The sequence below is a fragment of the Hypomesus nipponensis genome, chromosome 25 (assembly GCF_054491055.1).
Source record: "Hypomesus nipponensis isolate SF chromosome 25, ASM5449105v1, whole genome shotgun sequence".
Lineage (NCBI taxonomy): Eukaryota > Metazoa > Chordata > Actinopteri > Osmeriformes > Osmeridae > Hypomesus > Hypomesus nipponensis.
The window spans coordinates 10,877,929-10,895,600 of record NC_140385.1 but is presented as its reverse complement, the minus strand read 5'-3'; the positions used below and the strand labels follow the sequence as shown (position 1 = coordinate 10,895,600).

Genomic DNA, 17,672 nt, shown 5'->3' with positions numbered 1-17,672 from the left:
TTGAAGGCCACGAGTGGTGGCGCATTGTAACAGTGATTTTGTCGTTCGTTTGACACCCTCAAGTTTAACAGAAGTGACAAGTGATAGCGGATTAAACGGAAGGCTATATTACGGTGGCCCTGAAGTGCAAAACACAACGGCAAATAGAAAAACACAACGGCAAATAGCAAAACACAACGACGAATAGGAAAACACAACGGCAAATAGGAAAACGCAACGGCAAATAGGCAAACGCAACAACGTTAACTTCTGACGGAAAAGGTAGGGCCTATCTAGCAGAAGACGGACCCTCCTGATTGGACAGACTGCATGTCTTTTAACAGGAAGGAGAACGCCTATTTTGAAAACATGAATCCCTCGAAGATACTTTCACTATATTTAAGAATGATTTTGATGCAAGGCATAGGCCACATAAGACGTGATAGTTGATATGTTGTCAACTAATCACAACATCAGGATGAGTATTAGCACTTGAAGTCACGTTTGTCAAATTAGTTCTAGTTATCGGTGTTCGTTGGCATACAAACGTAGTCTTCTCTTAATAGCGTAGTTAGTGATAAGTTTGATTCTAGCTCCACAATATGGCTGCCTAATGTTATAGGTTAATCATGCAATACATGAATGTTAATAAAGTATGAGACATATACATGATGCTACACACCATTAACCAATTGACATTATGTGTTAGTATACTGAAAATGTCAGTAAATCGAGATGGTGCTGCTGTCTGTCCCGTCGAAAACCATTCAAACAGGTGCTGTATGTGTTTTTTACTGATTCTTCCTGTTAAAAGACAGTCCGTCTGTCCAATCAGGAGGGTCCGTCTTCTGCTAGATAGGCCCTACCTTTTCCGTCAGAAGTTAATGTCGTTGTGTTTTCCTTGAACTTAAAAAAGGGTGCTAATATCAATAGGACATCACATACAGTACACGTGTAAAATATCCTACTGTCATATGAGAAATATGCACAGTATTTCAAGTAGCACCATTACAGCGAAGTCAGATCTTAACCTTGGTAATAACTAAACTGGGGTGCTGACTAAGCAGAGACTATGGTCTATTACTTTATCTGCTCGGCTAGTTCTGCTGCTACCATCTGTAGCCGTGTATTAGTTGGAGCCATTGGATTTGTTGCAGACGAGTGGTTCAAACAGAAATAGCTGGAGTGTCACAAATTGTGTTTCCCTTGGATTTCGGCGGGGGCCAGGGTGCTGGTGAACGGGTCAGAGCCCTGGCACAGAGGCGTCATTGCTATCAGCGCCGACGTGACGGGCTCAGGAGATGAGCCTCACAGGGCAAGTGAAATGGCAGACTGTTTGTTCATTTATTACAGAGCCAGTTCCCAAAAAGTAGACTCTCTCTCTCTCTCTCTCTCTCTCTCTCTCTCTCTCTCTCTCTCTCTCTCTCTCTCTCTCTCTCGGGCTCTCTCTCTCTTCTCTGTGACATGTGGAATTCGCTTGCCATACATTGGCACAGATAAAGCGTGATTCATCCAGTTAAAACAAGCTTGTGGCTCTGTTTATTTTGGTTGACCGTAAAGTCAATAAGAAACCTAGTCTCAACAGCTTATGTTAAATCCTTAATCTCTCCTCTCACAGGACCCTACTGTTCGTCAACCCAATCCAGTAGGTTAAACCATCTACATGCCAGAACGACATGCCACGGCCTGTTAGCAAGCCGCAGGTGCACTTACCTGGCAGACAGCCTTTGAGCTAATTAACCCACAATCCAATGAGCTTGATGTGAGAGGGCGTTCCCTGTTTTGCTGCATCAGTACTGTACTCCAGCTCAACTCGTGTTCCACTGAGCTGGTGATTGCTCAGTGATAAGTGTTTTCCAGCCTTGAATTCCCATGACTCAGCTGCTGTGTATGATTTTGAAGCTGTCGGAGAGGATGAGTCGTGAGGTGAACAGATGCTGAGCCCAGTAAGAGAAATGGCTTGGAACATGTGCAACCAGCTCACATTGAACTCAACACAAAATGGCTTCAGGACAATCGATTATGGTCCTGTGGCATGAGATCTGGGTCAGGTTACCGTAACATCGCCAATTGTCTGGAAGGGGAAGATAAATCAACAGGAAATGTGGCAGATGTCAAATATTGAATTGCCTGTCACTTTCACACCCTAGTCCTCGAATACAGACATCTTGCATAAAAGACACACTGCAAAACCTGACTGTGTGACATCTTCTAGGTATTGTCTTCCAGCACTGTTTTATATTTTGACTTCTTCCATGCAAGAGCCTTTGTCAATTCTGAAATTAATTACAAAAATATAAACTGTCCCATTGGTGTATTCATGGTGTTAATCACACTGTGCTTTACCAGTACCAACCTCAAAATATTTAAGCAGATGTAGAGTACTGTTACTAAATACAGCAAAGTGGTCCTTTCCATGTGGTTTTCTGCACCAATGTATTACAACACCATAATCAGACAACAAACGTATTCAACACATTTTTTAATTCTTTATATTCATGTTTGTTAATGTTAAGTCATTTGGTGTTTCTGTGTTCTCACTGTGAGGGAATGCTGGGAAAAAGGCAATCCCAATCACCAGTGTATTTTACTTTTAAGATCTTTAAATAACGGAGCCAAGATAGCCTGCATGTTCTTTATTAAGTATTTATGAGACATGAGATGGATGGTGTGTTCCAGGGCGGAGGGAGCCTCAGATGGTGGTTGCCGTTATATGCTGTTAATGAAGTATCAACAGTCCACTGTGGATAATGGAGAAAAGAAAGTGGCACACAAGGGAGAAAAGAAACTGATATGTCCACGCATACAGACACACACACACACACTCATACACACAGACAGACTCCATGCCTCCTGGTGACACGTTATAGTCACAGTAGCCTCCGCGCTACTCAGTCGATAGACTTCCATTAGGAAAGGATAGGCTGTCACAGCAAGCCGTGACCTCCTCTCGCCCCTTTGGAGCCCGCTGGCCTCTGCTGTCCGTATCAATATGAACTGTATTCCCTGTGCCTGTCACCCACAATTCCTTGTGTCCATTAGTCTGAAGTATCTGTTTCTCTCAACTTGTATTATTGATTTTTGCATGTCTTTTGTCCAAAGCATGTGCAATGATCTTAAAACAGGAATCGTTTTCGATGACTCTCTGTCATTGCTGGACTTCAATGATAGTCATACTGTTTTCTGTTTGCATTGCATTATCTTTTCATATTTACTTTGTGGATACGTATTTTTGCTTAGCAGATGTGACCGATTGCATTATCTTACTTGAATGGGCCATATGACATAGTGTCTTTCCTGTAAGCAACATGGGTTCCAAAAGGTCAGGACATTTAATCTCTGACTCCCCAGTGATGCGACCTGTTGTTGTAATTCACCAGGAAGTAATGGGCACAGGCGAAAATACCGATTTTCCATATGGCCACAATGGAGACTGAACATTGTGCATGGAAGGAAGGAGCATATTCTAGTTTAGTGTACACGAATACAAAAAATCTACTGTCCTTGTCTAGCTGTTTTGACTGTGAGTACTGTCCCAGCACCATGTTGCGATGTAATGTGCTGTACGTCATGCTGTGACACCTATCAGTGACAGTAATGGAATGATACAACTGTGAAGTACTGTATACTGAGTCCATTGGGTAGCAATAGATGTTTGTATTTTGATGATAGTGGACTCGTCCCTCAGAGATGAAGGCCAAGGACCTTTGACTTTATTTACCTCCTGGCCACTCATCCTTTTTATCAGCAAGGGTCATTGTAGTCCCTGAGAAAGGCTAAGATGCCTTACACAGGCAGAGTGACACTCCAGAGCACTAAAGTCGACTAAATTAATAAATCAATAAGCCCTCTGAAAGACTAGTGGGAGCATTGAGATCCCTAGTCCCTATCAAGTTGCCCCTCATAATGAATGGGGTGTTGTTTATGTTGTAAAGTGCAGTGTCATTGAACCCTTTGAACAAGCCCCCCACCCACCCCTTTGCTAGACTTCAGTGTACCACTTGGGAGACGCTCTTTAGATCTTTGACCATCTATGGTCCATAACCTCAGCTGCCCAAATAGTGTTCTGAGGGACATCCCAGTTGGGACTAATGTGGTTTATTTTATTTTATTTGGGCATTCTCTCTCATTGCTTGGCAGGAAGTTGGACAAAATGTTGTCATTGTTTGCACCTTAGGAGTGCATTATGCGAAAAATATGAATAAGTGTTTGTTACATTCAGGTTGCAATATGAAGACGTACTGGAAAGGTTGTGCATTATTACGTAAGTCTTATTTATTTATTTGTATTTCCCCTCAGACAAAACTGACGAAAAAGGAAGTAATCCCTAAGAGCTGATGTAAAAAATCTGACATGTAAAATAATAGTCAATGAAATGTGAAAAATGAAGAAGAAAAATGAAGAAGAAAAATGAATAAAACATAAAAAGCAGAACTATGGAAATGGCTGGTGGTTCTGATGAACCCCAAGGCACTTCCCAAACACTAATTAACAATGATTATAGTTAGATTCTAGATTTCACACAATACTTTATGGGAAAAATCAAGGCATGGCATGAATGCAGTGTCTTCATCAATGAAGTGTGAAAATTAATTAATTGCTTATCATCAGCCTAATTAGGTATCCATTAATACATTCAGCTGTTGTTAACAATGATAACGTCAGACAATACCCAGTCCAAGTGGTCTCTCCAAGCTTTGTAATGTGACAACTTCGCCATGACACCTGATACTAAAAAGAACGATAGTGCTTCATGCAGTAAAGGAATATTAAAAAAAGATGCTGAATTGACTCCTCTCCATCAGTTTCTCGTTCTCTAGTGTGTCTCTCGAGTGCACTCACAGCACACACACACACTCACACACACCACTTTCCACTTTGTTTAAGATCAGTGTCAATGTGTACGCTCCTCCGCTGCCCTGGCAACAACCACCTACTCAATAACTTCCCCATAATTCAATATGACTTCTCCAATCTTCACAAGAATACTGGGCAAGGCACCCTGTGATGTTAACTCACATGGTAAAAGTAGCTTGCTGCACTGAATGTCTCTGTTCTATAAAAACCTACGTATTTGCATGTTAGTGGCATGGGAAATGCTAACACCACAATGATTCAAGGCGACCACATTATCACTCGCAATTCAGGATCAATGATTTCAAACAATGGCTCTGGAAAAATGGGACATTTTACTTCTGAATCAGAAACATATGCTTTGCGGGCTGGTTGTGGTCAGACTGGAGGAACATGTTGACAGCTCTGGACAGCCTTGAGCTGTAGAACAGCCTGGAATAACTCGGCCAAACTTGCAGAGCTGTTTCTCAATAGTGAGACTGTCCTTTGTGGCCATAGTTGGCAGCAAGTCAATAACGTATTAAACTACCCATAATACTCTCCAGTCATTGAAAGGACCTAAGCAAGTGCATATGGAGTCTTGGTAATAGATTCTTTTGATCAGGTTGAGGTTTTAATGGATTTTTCCTTGTCTGACTGACAGGTCTCGCCATGGCAGCCCAGCCCACTTCAGAAAACAGCCAGGCAGCCGGGTCATCTGAACCTTGTGGTTTCACAGCAGAGTGCTTAGATACTGAGTGAACGTGCTGCGCTCACAAGCGTCGGACACTGGGAGAGTCAGGAAGTCTGGCGACTGTAGCTTCCCTCCCTCCACCCACCTTCCCTCCCCCCACCCACCCTCCCTGCCCACCCACACCCAACCCCCCTTGCGTGCAAAAAGACACACAAACACCTTTTACACAGCCAGCCCCAGCCACATACTGGGAGGGGTAGAAAGACACACTAGCAGGACACCTGTTTGTACATTTATTTTTAATTTGTGTTGACTAACCACATTTTTCTTAGAATGATGTTGTTTATTTGCTAATTACACATGTTTTGCATAACCATAAATACAAATGATACTCAATCATTTATCTCACAATTTGTAATCCACACTTTTTAGTTTATTTTTGACAACAGTGCCATTAAGCATGACTAATCTAAGTGGGATTTATCTGTGTGGTATTAGTGGTGCAACTACCATCTTTCAACTGATAGCATATTAAAGTTTCCGGCTGCCTGTTGGGTAAAGAAAGGTTAAAACCCTGTCCACAAAGGAGCTTTGCACACTAAAGAACTGAGATTAATTACATTAAGAGAAACTGTAAAAGTTTACTTAGAGTTGTGGTAGTGAAGCCTTATTTACACCTTGATAGGAATATTATAAACCATCTGTCTAACTTATATTCTTTGAGACAATTTATAGCATATTTCATATCTTAATTAATGCTTTATGAATATGTTATTATCAGTAAGGTTCAGTTATGTGTTAGGATTCTGCCTGGAACAGAGAAACAATAAGGGTCAAGTCTGTCTCAATATGTAAACAATAAATATATAACTCTCCAATAGCATTAACAACCTAACTGAAATGTCCTTCAATAAACTAAACTAAAATGACAAAATGACCATTGCATCTTAAAGGCTGTGTAAACCTAAAGTGCATGAATGTTAATGAGCGACATGTAACACAGATCTTATAGATAATTACATTTCATCAGAGTAACTATATCAGTGGGGTCTGTTTTGTGCAGTTAACCAGACAATCTTAAGGGAAGCAACAAGACAGGGATATACAAGAGAAAACAACTGATTTCATACGCAGACAAAGTGGTTGAGTGAACAGGTTAACAGAGGCAAGCCTCTGAATGGCTCTGACAGGGAGAAAGCAGCGCGAGACTCCAACACTGAAGGGAGTAGTGACCCGGAAACACTGTGTAAGTGCAGCTAGCATGGCCCTTTAGGAAAATCTCTTTCCAGAAGCCTCAATTCTTCCCTGTGTAAATACACATGCACTGGGTGTCTATCCTCCATACTTTTTCTTTCTCAGATCCAGATCCACACACCCAAGATGGAGATACAAACATTTGCACATTTGGGGTTATGCACACGTATACAAATGTCACCTTAGCACTCATAACCCTGCACATCCAGGCTAATGTTGTGTGTGAGGAAAACGATGAATGCATCGAAACACACACACACACACACATAAATGGACACATATGGAACTGGAAATTAATTGGTCAATGGTAACCCAAAAACCTACATCATCAGTTTTGCATTGTTTGTGCATCAGGCACTCACGACCCTCAGTAGAATTGCTTTCCTTTAGAACTTAAATATGTTTTACTGCAGGAGTACACACATGGTACAGACTTCACTGCATAAACTGTAAGTAGAGAAAGATGATTTCATGAGAATCAATTTGGAGTGTAAACAACGTTTTTGAAAGCTTTATGTTGTGAGTTAGTATTATAGTAGTTTTATATAATTGTGTCATTTTCAATAATAACAAAAATAGCACTTAACTGGATCTGAGTACTTCTGAACCTACAAGCTGTAATTCAAAAAACATGGAATTGTTGCAAATATTACAACACTTTATTGCATATTTTGTGGTTGTTGTCATGATATACTGTATATCAACAGTTGTACAATCTGTCTTGATCACTGTTTTTAGGTAATGAGTAAGTGTAAAAAATAAACATTTAAAAAGACATTGAAATAAACAAGTAAGGCAATATAAATAAAATATACTGCATAGTGAAAAAATAAACAACAACTCAGTAATAGTAAATGTTAGAAAAATTAAATATGTATAAAGCAAGCAACTATAGTTGCAGTGAAGGTAATATGGAATAAGGTATAAGGAAATATGTCCTACATCAATCCCCAGCACATTATAAACATAGGCTACATTCATTCATCACTGTAGGCCTACAGCACATATAATGATAATTCTTTGATGATAAAATTCCAAGCATGTGGAGTTTAAATAATAACAAAAATAATTGCAATGACACATATTATTATATAAATGGCATTATGTATTCTAATGAACCCAAAACATTACTGTAAAGGACTAAAAGTGGCACATGCATTGGTCTAGGACGCAATTGTCAAGATAAGTTGAAAACCAGCATTAAAAGTAGGCCTATAACGGTTTTTAAATACACTCTGAAGGGCATTGCAGTTGAAGCTGAATCCGAACTGATGGCCATTCACGTTTCATGTTCACGACAAGTACATCCCAAACATGCTCATCATCAATCTGTATCGAACAAGCTGAAGTATTTACCAGAGTTTGAAAAGTAAAAGTATGGTGCATTGTTTGCTGCTGGATATACCACTGGGAAAGGCATCGGTAACAAACATCCGCCAAAAATGTTACTGTCTTTATAAAGAGTTGGTAATTGCACATTTTTTCCAGCATCTGAAAGATGATCAGCGGCAATTGGTCCTTCTATGTCTGTGGATAACTGACGCTTCAATTTATTCCGACGGTTCTGGAACCAAATTTTGACTTGGGTCTCTGTAAGTTGTAAGGAATTCGCCAGACACGCGCGCTCTGCGCTGCTTAGATATCTTTTCATGTCAAATGTAGCTTCCAATTGAAAAATCTGCCGTTTGGAGAATATAGTGCGAGTTTTCTTCTTTGCCATTGCTTTGGTTTTAGCATTGGGTTTGTGTTGCTCCGATAAATCATCGCAGCTGCTTGCGCTCTCAGCCCTTGGACAAGTATCAATCATCTGAGTTGAATCCTCCCTGCAGACTTTCCGAACAAGAGTGTAGCCGTCGTTGCTGGCGCTGTTTGCTGTTTGCGCTGTGAAATTAAGAAATGAAACTTGTTTCGATGCCAAATACAGAAATTCCTGAAACCCTCCAAACCTGGGTGGAATAGGCTAATACAGTAGCCTATATAGCCTAATGTATGTACCCCATCCTATATAGGCTACGTTAATTGATCAAATACCTAATTGTCAAGGCTTGACGTAGCCTACTAAACAAGTATGTTTATTTTAAAATAACCAAAGAGCTCACCTGGCTCTTGAGGTACGTCTGGCTCTTGCCGCCTCTGAACGTCGTAGTCCTCGTTATACCGCAGTTGGAAATCATTTTTACGTCCACTGTCCGTTTGCACTTTATAATACTGGGCGTCCAAGTTGATTTTGTTTTGCTTCAGATTAAGGATATTGTCAATTGTGAATGTCAAAGAAGCAGTTCGACATGGGATGTCCCCTTTGTTCATATTCCCCGACATCTACGGTTTTCTTTATAAAGTAAAAGATGACGGAGGTTCCCAAAACATCGAAGTCTTTGGATACTCGAAGCACCATTGCTCCCTGATTGCAACTACACCAGGACGTAGTGTACCGTTATTCAATGAACCGGAAGACTGTGGTTTTGTAGCTTTTGATTGGTGAAATTGCGAGGCAGAGTGACGCCAAATATCAGATGAGGGCGGGAAGCGTCCTTAACCTGCAATATTTACGCACCATAAACGTTTAGACAAGCCTACTTGTGTGGAATAATAGTTTATTATCTTAACATCACCCAAATTGCCATTTTAGTCGAAACATCGCGTTTTTAATTGAATTAGTTTTGTCAAGTTATTCTGGGAGATATTGAAAACACTTCAGTAAGGTAGTATGCATTTTGTCACTATTTTGCTTTCTCGATTGTTAGGCTACCTTGTTGATGGAGACATAAACTTAAGATGGGGTCCTTGACATTAAACCCTACAGTGTATCTTTGAATATTTGAACCAAATTGAAGTTTATGATCCAAAGGGCAATCTTACGCTGTAGATTTTCGGTGAAAACCCCTCAGCCTACGGTTTCCAGAATTTGGCTACTTAAAAAAAAATATATAATAATATATATATATATAAAATGTGAATCCCTTAAGTAAAGCAGCCTCTTAAATTGTGGTAGCTTAGTGGTAGGTCAATAGATAATTTTACCTTTTGTAATTATTTTGGTTGAATGTAAATTATGTTTAATCTTCAGGAATACACAAAACGTCTAGCTTTCCCCACATTTTCAAACTTTGATAGCTAGTGGGGGTCTTCTATTTTTACACTTACCCTTGCCCACTTCCTTAAATAGTTTGCCCGTGGAAAAACGAATGTGAATGCAGGCGGCTATATCTATGATTTGGATAGGCTATAGACTAATTAATCTCCTTCTAGTTTTTCTATTCTATAACGAAGTGCATTGTTTACCGGGGGTAAAGTATGCAAATATATCATAACATTGGGTGATTTGTATGATGAGAGTTATATATCACATCTCGGCCTATCACATCTGTTCACACAATATAAAGAAACACGTTCAGTTGCATATCTTTTATTCACAGTTTATGAACAGTGACTGTATACAAAATTCAGTATGAAACCCCATTTATATAAAAGATTGGGACATACGCAAAGAGTGTTGTATCCCGAACCCCATGCTAATAAAATGTTTTTAAGACATACGTGTTGGTGGACTGGAGTTCGTAAAAACTCAGTCTGTTAATTTTGGCTACTGTAGCCTATCTGACAAAATATAGGCCTAGTTTAAAACGCCCAAGGTGTTATTATTCTGAGGTTAACTTAGGCTTTATGTTGATAAAGAATTCTTGATAAAGATCAATAATTAATTTTAGGCATAGGCCTACTGTAAGCTTACATGGAACATCTGAAGAACTACTAAAATATAAGTGGGCCAAAATACAAGATTTGTTTACCCTGGCGACCCAACTTAATGATTGCAATGATAAGGAGCAGAACTCATCAACAACATTGTCACTAAATATATTTTATCACACAAAACCTGTCATTTGTGATCTAATATAAGACATCGGGTGAGGGAAGTGGGAGATGGGGTAACTCATAGTGCTGGCGAAGCCAACTAAGGGTGGCGACACTTGTGACAAGTTTGTGGTGAGCGAACCAGGTGTCACATTCTCGTGATATAAAATCGGAACCCTGACAATCCTTTGAGCCGAATAGGAGATGCTTGTCGTGGCCTCCATGTCTGCCGCAATCTGTCTCTTCCATTTGTTCCTGCGGTTCTGGAACCAAATCTTCACTTGCGTCTCGGTGAGTTGAAGTGAGGCGGCCAACCCTGCCCGCTCGGAGCTGCTCAGGTACCGTTTTATATCAAAGGTGGACTCGAGCTGAAACACCTGGCTCCGACTGAAAACTGTCCGAGTCTTCTTTTTGCGAACTGCTTTTGCATCGGGAGTGTCACTGTCATCTCGCGCGAAACACGGAGAACGCGTGTCGTCATCCTTGTCATCTGTCAGACAATCCTCTGCTTTGCTATCTGGGTCATCGGTGTCTTCCTCCGGCTCCGGTAGAGGGGAATTCCGGTCACTAGTTGGTTGAGTGTTCCCGGAATTATCGGAGATGTGAGAATTATATTGTGAACCTGAAATGAGTGAGGAATATCATAGGAAGGCCGTGAGAATCTGAATCTGTATATCCATTATTCCAGTATACTTTCACTGAACACAATATTGATAACAATCTATAATGATCGGATTAAAGTAAACTAGCATATAAATCACAGGCATAGGTAACATTAGTCAGTTAGGCTACAATAAACAGCCACATAGGGTGTGGAGAGCTTTTACGCATGGACTGCAGGCAATGCAGCGCATGGTTGTTTGGCTTGGATTGAGTATGGATTCATAATTTGCCTGCGAATTTATGGACAAATATGCCTTCATAGGAGCAAGGTTGAATTGAGCTTAAAACGCCCTTCTTGGGTCTGTTCTTTTGAAACACCAAACTCCAAAGAATAATTTACATGTAACCAAATAAACAAGCATCATCAAGCCTATATAGCATTTGGAAATAGTTTGTATGCATAAACATCAACCGTAACCAAAATGTGCACTCACTCCTTATAAGACCGTGGACTTTGATAGGAGAGCTCTCACACCAGTCCAAAATATCGTCTTTTTCAAGACGTTGCGCGTTTAGTCCAAATGAAGATACTCGATGTTCCTCCCGGGTAGAGAAGTTGTAGGGAAGACCCTTTCCTTTACATTCCAATTCATCTTCGGTTGAAGATCTTTTGTCGGCAGTTCTACGAAGTAAATTCTCAATGGAAAACGATGAACCTCTCGAGGATGGGCCATGTTGAGACTCTGGCGCTTTATCAGCAACCATGCTGTGTTCATTTAACGCTTATATCACTGATAAAAAACGATATTAATGTTCAGGTGTTGTCAATACATTCCCGTGTATCCCAGGTATAACTATCGATTACGCTTACTAGCTCCCGTGAACCACGTCGAGCAATCCACAAGAGCCGGAGACATGAGTGCAAGCCTGTGAGAGAATCCGTAGATATAGCCTTCTACTGTAAATTTCACTGAGCGAGAGCTATACGCGGCTGGATAACAACGTCTTGCGATTGGACAGTCGAGACTGCAAGCGAGATTACTTCACAAAATAAGAATGTTACATGAATTGAGCTCCCTACGGTGTGTGATAGTCTGCCTTTAGGGGTTGCAGGGGCAGTGTCTTTAAGATGCTTTATTTAGGTCAATTAGGGAGCAAATCAAAGCAGAGATACAGTAGTGTCCGCGGGCTGGCATTCCATGAAAGAGGAGATAGCTTCACTAAGAATGTCACAGTACCTCCTATTGGTTATATCTGTCTATGCAGACAAACTTAGACTATGTTACCATTCTTTATTAAGCACGTACTCATTTCAAATTATAACCTAAAATGTGGCTAACTAAGGCATAACCAAGGCACAAACAGCTTCCTGTGTATGTTTACAGAATGTACAAATCGATGTAGGCTTTTTTCACTCTCTTCATTCCCGTAAAGAGTAAGTGCAGTTCTGCTACATGTATTTTAGTTGTTAACTTAGCTGCTTTTAAAAATATGAAATAGCTAGGCTAAATAACAACAACAAAATGTATTTAAAAAAAAAATATATATATATATGCATGTACAATTAGAGCTGCAGTTCTTTTTTCATATAACCTATAATCTGAGTTGTGACGACCCAGCCAACACAACAAAAGCCTAAATTCTTCGCATAAATATCCGAATATGTTTTGAACCATATTTGTGTGGTTGTGTGTTATGGAAAATTATTTAGCTGGTCAGAGGAATGTTGGAAAAAATGACAATATAAATACTAATTCTAATACTAATGATATTGTTCCCTTATTTTGCACATAGTAGTATTATAGGCTAATGATAGTGATCGATTTTATACTAAAACTGTTCTCAACCGATAGGCCTACATTTTCCATGCACATTGACCGCTGCGGCCTGCAGGATACATTAGGCGAATTACCATAACTAGTCCTATATTAGCTTTGTAATACTTGCATTATACATTTCATGATAAAAAGGGCAACATTTGACAAGTTGTTAAATATGAATCAGATGCAATAAACGGAACTATGCTATGCCTCAACAAGTTGTACGAAAAATGAGAAATGTTTGTAGTAGACTAACTCGCAAATTTGCTTGGATTACAAGGTTTACCCTTTCACTTTCTACAAGGTTTTCAAAACATTTTACAATTATAAACTCAATGAACCACGGGCCTTACACTCCATTGTATTGGGTTGGTAGTTCAGACGTTATTAGTGATGCTGTATCTTTATTTTTCATAAGTTCCGTGTAGTTCGATAATGTAATTTCTTATATGCTATAGAAACTGAATCCATAGTTATAAATTGTTATATGGTTATACATTTGTAATGGTCTGTTTGTGCACAGTCCACTTCATTTAAATACATTATTTTTCAGGATCAGATCTATGGGCTTTAAATATCATGTTTCAGGGTGTGCCGGACTTTGCAAGAAGCCAAAGCCTGAGATTTTCAGAGACTGGATATTATTTTGAAAACATAGACATACACCAACCTGTATAGAGCACAGCTTTATTTATTTACAGTATTCAATAACTTGAAATAACACACAAAAATGTTAAACACAAACCTCTCTCCACACACACATGCACACTCACACAAACAAACTGCAACTAACCAACAGATAAGGGCCTAAATGTACTTTCTCTCATGTTTTGCCCCACCCAAATAAAGAAGAAAAAAGAAAAGAAAAACAGTGGAGTACAATACATATTCAGTGACGATTACATTCTTAAAGTACATCATATAGGCTATATGATCAATCATCCCGACAGACATGTTTTTGTGTTGATTCTTGAAAATACATCTTTCTGCCCTGCAAGCGGCCAATGAATCTTCCCTGTTTCATTATGGGGTTACATGACAGTACATGTAGCATTGGTGTTTGAAGTAACTTTTTTTTCAGAGGGCACTCAAATTTAGTAGTGAAATTTGTTTATTTTTAAATACTTTTTAAAGAAAGCCCTTCATTTAGCAATCAGACCATCACAGAATCATGGAAACAGAGACTCTGAGCCCAATTAGATGCCATGATAAAACCTGTACATCATTCATTAATTATTGTTATCTATAGCAGCTGTTTGGGTTATTGTTTATGCTTCCTATTGAGTTTTTCTTATATGTCTGTTTTGTTTGTGTGTACCATTATAAATCCTGGAAAATTAGAAAAATAAAATACTTAAAAAACAACTTTACATTACTTTGTAATAATTATTTTGCACCACAACAGGAAACATATTTAACTAGTATAGATCCTGGATGACATTTATATGTATCCATAGGACAGGGATTAGTTTATGTTAATTTTACACAAAGTCAATACATAATTTCTAGTCTGACTAGAATATGCCTGCAGTGTATACATAACTCAAAAATAAGTCTTCTACTAGGCTAGACAAGGGTATACCAATGAATATAACTTCACTATTTGATTAATTATTCTGATTTCTGAGGTTATTGTTCAGTCTGCTCATCCATACTGAAGTAATTAATCTAACTATCCAACAACATAGGCATTCCAATCCTATATCATTACCAAAGTATATGTTTGTCTTTCCTGTCTCCTTTGCGAATTCCAGAGGATGCGGATGACTGTATTAGGGGCCTGTACGGGGGAATCTTGGGTATCATTATGAGGCATAGCTGATAGGATAATAGGTCACTGTCATAGTGTACACAGTTGAGGTCAAGGCCACGACCCAGAATGCAATAGTGTATATGAGGTCGCCGAGGTCCAGACATCTCGGTTCTGCCTTCAGAGAAGCAATCAACCAGAAGGCCCCTTTATAATGTTGAGCTTGGAGCTATTGATAAATTTGCCTTATTTAGCATGCTTGGGAAGATACCTTGTTTTCTCTTTCTCTTTTTTCTTCTTACTCCAATACTGGTTTGTGGAGAATGCTAAGATACGTTACCATCAAGAAACTCTAGTCTTTGTGGCGGTTTATATCAAGTGGTTGGACCACAGAGGAACAGAACCTGAGTTTGAAACTTTAATCAGCATTTTATCCCCAGTACACCTCAGGTCGCTTTTATTGAAACTGACTTATACTTCTTCCTGTTTAATCCATTTTACCTTTCACCCCAGTGCACCCAGAACACTATTCATCCGGACAAGCCAAAAGGCATTCTGGGATTGGTTTGGTTTGGTGACTATTGAGCGTTTGCTGAATCCTATGTGGACACAGAAACGGTTAGCCTAATGATTACAACCTCACCACTGTTTTCAGCTTTTATGTTGTTATTTGAGCTTGCAGCGTTCAAAAAAACATTTGCAGTGCATATAAGGGTTTTGCTGTGGTGTAATCTTTGAATGCAAGTTTGTTTAACCCTTCCACAGCAAATTAACCCCTGTTAAGGCCAGTTCGGCAGTTCAGCACAATGGGGGAAAAAGAGTTGACATTTTAAGCACATCACAGCTTAGTGCCACAAACTGCCCTCTCTCACAGAGTTTCTGTGTGAAGGGTAAAGTTAAAGGCACTGCCTGGGAAGTCAGATATCAATAAATGCTTAAATATTTTCTGTAATGTGCTGTGCACACAGTACAAAGGCTTTACTTTTGATGTAGTGTCAGAACTTCATCCACTTAGTCATGCATCAAATCAGCATATGCACACGTACACAGTTAAACTGGGAGGACTACAGCAAGGTTTATTGCATGAGATAAGTGCAGCAGGTATACAGGAAGCACATTTTTATTCCCCAGGGGTTGGAACAAAGGAGCACTTCTGATGGATTACATGTCCACTGGAAATAAATAGGCTTATGGGACATTAGATCAATGTTCATATATCAGAGTTAGTTCCTAGGCATATTTGCCCTCCATAATACCACTAATGCCTTGCAGTGCCAGGAACTGAGGTCAAATGTTAACACAGCACTTCTCATGTGGTTGACATCACTTCAGAGCTGATAATGCAGAAAAAGATTGTGATTAGGTTCAATAACATGTATTTGTTTAGTTAAAAAAGGAATATTAAGAACTTAATCAATATAAAATACTATAAATGTAATTAAGTGCTGGCTTTTAGGAAAACATTTTAAGATTGGTGTCGGCAAGAAAATATCACATCTTCACTTGATTGATTTTAGCCAACATCACATTCACTGACCCGGCAGCTTTGTGGTTCAGCTCATATTTGTGAGTAAACTTAAAATAACCCTGCTTAGTTGGGAAAGCTACTGAACGACAGACTGAATTCCTCTCAAATGCAGGAATCGCGTGAGAAAGAAGGAGAGTACACTCAAGGTAGAGGGGAAAAGGCAGCTGACTAGAAAGTACGCTGCCCCCAAGGTCAAAGCACTTCTGTCATATTAGCTCAAACCAAGGTCCATATTTTTCAATAAATCATACCACTGAAAGACTGCTAAAAGTATATCTGATATTAAGCCTATAGTAAGGGCAGATGCAATGTGCCCATAAGCTTTCTTCTCAATATTTTGTATTTAATAGATAGTAAATCGTAAGTTTGGGAGACTTTTGGGAGAGGCATTTTTGGACTGCTGTAGTCTCCAGAGACAAATACATTCTCACTGCAAGGAGCAAAGTTGTTTACCCGACAATTCTTGTAAAATAAAGCATAAACACATAACCACTGGGATTATACCTTAATTTGAATAAAAACAACACTTTCTGGCATAAAAGAAATACATGGTTAGATTTTCCATGCTGGTTTGGTGTAAATGATCCATATCTCTTTTAGGATTTATTTTGAACATATTCAATTAAACTCGTTCAAATAAAATCACTTCTATATTATTGCCCTTAATTTTTTATTGGTATAAAACGTTTATGAAGTGTTTACAGATAGATTTGGTTAATCTGGACTTCAGCAAAATATTTGACTTCGAACAAGCTAAATCTAGCCTATTTTAATTTGAATCAGGTATCAAAATAAAATGACAACTAATACATTTTTAAAGATGTTGTCAATAGTTTATGAGACAACAACAAAAACCATTCAAAACTCTTTAGTTCAAATCTGTTAAAAAATGAGTTGCTAAACAATCTCTCCAACGTTACGTTTTCTATAAAAAAAGAACTTGTTTTAGGCTGGTAAAATCAGACTACTGCAGTTTCATAAATGTAGCCTATATTTAAAAAAACATATGTATATAGTGTGTAGGTCTCTAAACTATAATTGTGGACTACTTTCCCTTCAAATCAATTCAGAAAAATTCTATGGGATTTCCCCAAAGGATACCATACTCATTGAATAAACATCTGATATGATTAAACATACATGGGCAAGTGGCATGGTAAAATAACCAGAAGCGACATGAAAGATGAAAGAGTTCACTTCTAATGTGTGCCTCAAGGACACTCGATTGCCCTGGAAAGTCTTGTTTACCCTCTGTTGTCACGCGAGTCCTTTCTCCTCCTGCCTTTAGCCGTTCTCAGAGTCTTGCAGCACCTCTGACCTGATTCTACCTCTTTTGACAAGGTGAAAATGATTTTTTAA

General features: G+C 39.0%; 2 protein-coding genes across 2 annotated transcripts; both read right to left on the bottom strand.

Moving 5' to 3' along the window:
* Positions 1-7,430: 7,430 nt before the first annotated feature.
* Positions 7,431-9,166, bottom strand: LOC146222241 (homeobox protein HMX3-B-like). The gene is made up of 2 exons (XM_084691700.1): positions 8,860-9,166; positions 7,431-8,641 (listed from the first exon to the last, which is right to left on the bottom strand). The coding sequence occupies exons 1-2, from the start codon at positions 9,077-9,079 to the stop codon at positions 8,085-8,087; spliced, it is 777 nt and encodes a 258-aa protein (XP_084547826.1). The 5' UTR covers positions 9,080-9,166; the 3' UTR covers positions 7,431-8,084.
* Positions 9,167-10,366: 1,200 nt separating this feature from the next.
* Positions 10,367-12,763, bottom strand: LOC146222240 (homeobox protein HMX3-B-like). The gene is made up of 2 exons (XM_084691848.1): positions 11,710-12,763; positions 10,367-11,234 (listed from the first exon to the last, which is right to left on the bottom strand). Exons 1-2 carry the CDS (start codon positions 11,978-11,980, stop codon positions 10,624-10,626), a joined length of 882 nt encoding a protein of 293 aa, XP_084547974.1. The 5' UTR covers positions 11,981-12,763; the 3' UTR covers positions 10,367-10,623.
* Between the last annotated feature and the right edge of the window lie 4,909 nt (positions 12,764-17,672).